At 34.7% G+C, this 4,658-nt stretch overlaps 1 protein-coding gene across 1 annotated transcript; it reads left to right on the forward strand.

Annotated features, from left to right (window-relative positions):
* The first annotated feature begins 930 nt into the window (after positions 1-930).
* LOC127091507 (uncharacterized) lies at positions 931-4,207 on the forward strand. The gene is made up of 10 exons (XM_051030168.1): positions 931-959; positions 1,058-1,124; positions 1,196-1,253; positions 1,367-1,437; positions 1,521-1,627; positions 2,012-2,133; positions 2,703-2,791; positions 3,114-3,173; positions 3,579-3,683; positions 3,787-4,207. The coding sequence occupies exons 1-10, from the start codon at positions 931-933 to the stop codon at positions 3,901-3,903; spliced, it is 825 nt and encodes a 274-aa protein (XP_050886125.1). The 3' UTR covers positions 3,904-4,207.
* The last annotated feature ends 451 nt before the right edge of the window (positions 4,208-4,658 follow it).

Consider the following 4,658-nt stretch of genomic DNA (forward strand, 5'->3'; position numbering starts at 1 on the left):
AAACCAATATCCACAACTTCTTTAAGAAAAATCTGTATTATTCCACAAAATAGAGAATAAGTCGTTTCAAAAACCAAACAAGAAAGGCGTCTCTTTCTTAGTAATAGCGTGTAAAATTAATTCGATTCAGTAACAACCTAATCGGAATCCTCAATTTCCTAACCCTACTCCTCTCAATCCCAATTCTAGTCATGGGAGTATGGCTCCACAAACAATCCACCACTGAATGCGAACGCTTCTTAGAAAAACCCATTATTGCCCTTGGCGTTTTCCTCTTGGTTGTTTCTCTCATGGGTTTAATCGGTGCTTGTTGCAGAGTCTCATGGCTTCTGTGGTTCTATCTTCTCGTCATGTTCTTGCTTATTGTTCTTCTTTTCGCTTTCACGATCTTTGCGTTTGTTGTTACTAACAAAGGTGCGGGTGAAGCTTTGTCGAATCGGGGGTATAAGGAGTATAGGCTTGGGGATTATTCGAATTGGTTGCAGAATAAGGTTACGAATGGGAATACTTGGGAGAGGATTAGGGGTTGTTTGGAATCGGGGAAGCTTTGCTCTGAATATCATTTCAAGTTTTTGAATGATAATATTGAGAAATTTCATGCTGAACAGTTGTCTGCTCTTCAGGTTAGGGTTTTTTGTTTTTGGTTATTGGATTTATGTTCTTGTGTTTGTTGATTTTCTGGGTTGGGGTCTAAATTTTAGCTTTCATGTTGTGATTTATATTTAGGGTTTTTGATTTTGATTATGTGGATTGGGATCAAAATTTTAGCTTGCATGTGAGTTTTGTAGCAATTGTGAGCTTTGTTATTGTGTTTAGCTGAAATTTTTAGGTTATAAGGAAAGTGAAAAATTTTAGGTTTTAATTACTGATTTACTATTTATGTAGAAAAAGTGATTATGAAGTTTCTGAATATGTGAGCATGCAGGAATCATGCAGGAATTTCACGTTATGATAGTACTGTAATGCATTCTTGTGTTTGTGTAGGATTAAATTATTTGATTTAGTTTATAAGGTAGTGCTACTTTATATAACTTTTTTTTGAGTATTCAATTTCAAGGTATCTTTCTGAAAAGTGGATTTTTAAACTGGGATTTGTGAGGAGTCATGGTTTCTTTCTGAAAAGTGTATAGACTTTTTATTTTTAAAAACTGGGATTGCTTTTGGTCTGAAAAGGGTGTGTTCTTTATGGAAACAGATTTCAAATGAATCTTTGTTGAACTTTTTTGCATCCTTTTTTGTTACTAGTTTTTTTGGTATGGTTTGTTTGTGTTTGCATTTTATTATTTTTAATCTGTGCTGTTTCATTTATGAAATTTGAAGATATGAAATGGCATTTTAAGGTTATTTGATTTTAATGTGTGAGCAGGAAAGAAGGCTCTGTGGAAGCATAATGTCTATGGATTGGCGCCAAGTGTTGCATCGGCACACCATATATTGGTATTATTTGACATTCTAATGCTCTAATTTCTTTGATTTTCTCTCCTGTTTGCAATTGATAAGTTACTGTTATTTTGTTGTAGACGTATGCTAAGAATCACAATGATACTAATCTATTGGTGGAAGTAATGAAACTTTTGAAGAGGAATGATTTACCATTGCAACCGGGCACGGCAGATATAGTTTTTAGGTATGTCATTCTTTTTGCATTTTCATGATTTTGTTTTGCAGTACAAAGGGTCTTCTGTGAATAAGATTTTAATATGGTGTTTACCTCTAAAAGGAGTTGCTGAACTTTTTGTTGATTTCATTGTTATTCCCTTTAAACTGGCTGGCATGCTTCATTTTCAAATCATGATCTGTTGTTAGTTCCCCCAAAGCTCTATTTGATTGTATGAAGGCAATTTGGTGCCTCTTTGTGCCTTAGGCTACAAGCCTACAATGCAGTTAGTTTGCTTGGTTTTTAGTATTGTCCAACACTAGACAAATTATGAATCTCACCTTTTCTTGTTATGTTGCTTTTGTTCTCTTAAGTATGTTTTTCTGACCTGTTACCTGGGTCAATCATTTGCAGCATTTGTTACAATACAGATGAATGGGAGTTGATTAATAAGTACGCGAAAAGGTTTGTTAAGGCTGGTGTAAAACTACGACAAACCTCATTTGATACATGGATGAGATTTGCTGCCAAAAGAGGTGCTCATACTTGATGTCTTTTGTCTGCCTAATTCTATAAGCTTCTATTGAACTTCAACATAAGTTTGTTAAAGAGGATTGCTATTCCTAAATTGAACACTAAACTATCCATAAAACTATGGAGACAATAATTTGCCTAGTATTTAATGGCTTTATTTTTTCTTTCTCTCCGAACTTGCATCTTCCCAAATGTTGGCTAGCTGTGTTTTCTCAGCTTTTAGGAAATTGGAAGAAACCCAAAAGGGAGACTATAATCACATCCAGATTTGTGAATTTGGTTATACTGTTGATCATTTTGCACATTTGCATTTTGGACTGAGGAATCATGCTAAAAAAAGATTACTTTGTGACTAATGTGCCTTGACTTGCTCTGTCTGTATCATTTTTGAAATAAATTAGTTCAACTATATTAGTAACTTCTTGACAAATTTGATGGCAATGAATACATATAGTACATTAGTAGTATCATGTGATTTCAAGACCATGCTATATATGATTTTTGGGCTTTTAAAAATATTTTCTGCTTATGATGAACTAAGTGTTTATGCCTTTCATTTTCATGTCTGCAGGAGACACTGAGTCATTATGGAAAATAGAAAAGTTGAGATCTGATTCAATGAAGCAGCACACTTTGGCAACTGGGTTTTCTTGCGCCAAGGTAGCAAATCCATTCACACCTGTGTTTGTAACTTATTGTGTGTTATCTTTCAGTTTTGCTCAATCTTGTACATAATTATTTTGCTTTTAAAACATGTTTGTATTCATCAATCTGTTCTTTAAAAAGAGATCAATTGTATTTTTGAAAGAAAAATAATGGAAAAACATTTTTAATTTTCCCAGTTTGAGAATCTTTACCTAATATGATTTTGCTTCAAATATGTTCTCGATGCTGATATGTGTTTCGACTTCCCAGTGCTGATTATGTTATAGCTGAGTTCCACTTTGATAGCAAGTCTAAGCCTGTTTTTATGATTTTGCAGGGCCTTTTATTGGAACGTAAACCTAATGACGCCGTTGCCATCATTCAAGTTCTAAATCAGGTATGGAGTGTATGTTGTTTACTTCTTCCTATGTGATAAATTTCTTCACCAATGAGTGAAACAAAGAAATGCTTCTCAAATAGAAATAAAACAGCGCTAGATGAAATTGTAATGTTATTACCCTGGAAAGATTGGTCAAAGTACAAATCAGTTTTTATAAGAATAGTTTTGGAATTGTGGAAAAAGTTATAGCTTTTTGTATTGATACTTCAGTTCAGAGTCAAGTTAGTTCCACATCAGTTGCTGAGGATGAAATTATAGTTATATCATTAATTGCATTTGTTAGAACACTTTTTCTTGGTAATGATATGATATGAACGAGTGTTGGTAAACTGAGTGGAAGGTCGTATATGTCTTTGGATAGTCTTGTTTAACTCTCTGTTTTGTTGATTTCATTGTCGCTAGACTTTGTCTGAGGCCAAAAAGTCAGGCATGAAGGATGAACTTCAGAAACTTGTATCCGAGTGGCCTTTGGAAGTTCTGAAGCACAAAAAAGAAGAGGAAAGAAAGGTACACTGTCTTAGTTGCAAAGAAATTTCTGTGTTCTCATTTTAGTTCTGTTGCGTTGCGTCTCTCTAAAGACAGTAACATGTTTTTTCTGCTTTACTGACAGACATTAGCAGCCTCTTTGAAATCTGATATCCTTGACATGGTTACTAATTTGAACACGGGACTTGAGGCTAACATAAGTTTGGAAGACCTAAACCGAAAAGAGAGCATTCCACAATAGCATGGGTTCAAGATTTGATGACTTGAGGTTTTAGATTATGCTTGTTTGAGGAGTGTCTCTTTATCAAAGATGCTGCACATCCTTAGTTAGATACAAAGTCTCTGCTCATAGCAAATGTTGATTACTAGATGGAATATGATTATTACTTTTTTGCTTCCATTCTTCTCCCCAAGTGCTCAAGGCTTTGGTAGATGTTGGTAGCATGTTTTTCAAGAACTGAAATCTAGATGTCAGTATGTGTGAACAAAAATAATGTGGCATGTGCTTCTAGCCTTCTACTATAAGAGGCAAGCAATTCATTTCTACCAAAGCTGCACTCTCTGGAAAAATGATGGTGCAGAGAAGGTATATCTCCTTTTCTCTCTTTATTTTTCGAAGTAGCTGACATATATTGATATAGGTCAGTTTCCGCAATCGAATAATTGCTTTGGCGGATTGAGGAGCATGTTGATGTTTTTTAGCGCTACTATTTATCATCTCTGCCGTATTTACCAGGTACAAACTTCTGGTAATGATGCTGCAAGTTCTCACCACAGTGCATGTACAGAGATGCTTGGATCAACTTCATTCCAGGGGAAGTTTGAGGGGAAAAATGTGATAGGTCTATGTTTTTTCAGTCAGGATCAAAAGCACCGAATCAATAGACAAAGCAAATCCAAGAAGCAAAAGTTGTCGCAGAGAGAGGGCCGATATACGCCCATTGATTATTTTTTTGTTAAGGAGTAATCAAAGCTTTAAGTTATTATTGTATAATT

Source organism: Lathyrus oleraceus, chromosome 6 (genome assembly GCF_024323335.1).
Source record: "Lathyrus oleraceus cultivar Zhongwan6 chromosome 6, CAAS_Psat_ZW6_1.0, whole genome shotgun sequence".
Classification (NCBI taxonomy): Eukaryota; Viridiplantae; Streptophyta; class Magnoliopsida; order Fabales; family Fabaceae; genus Lathyrus; species Lathyrus oleraceus.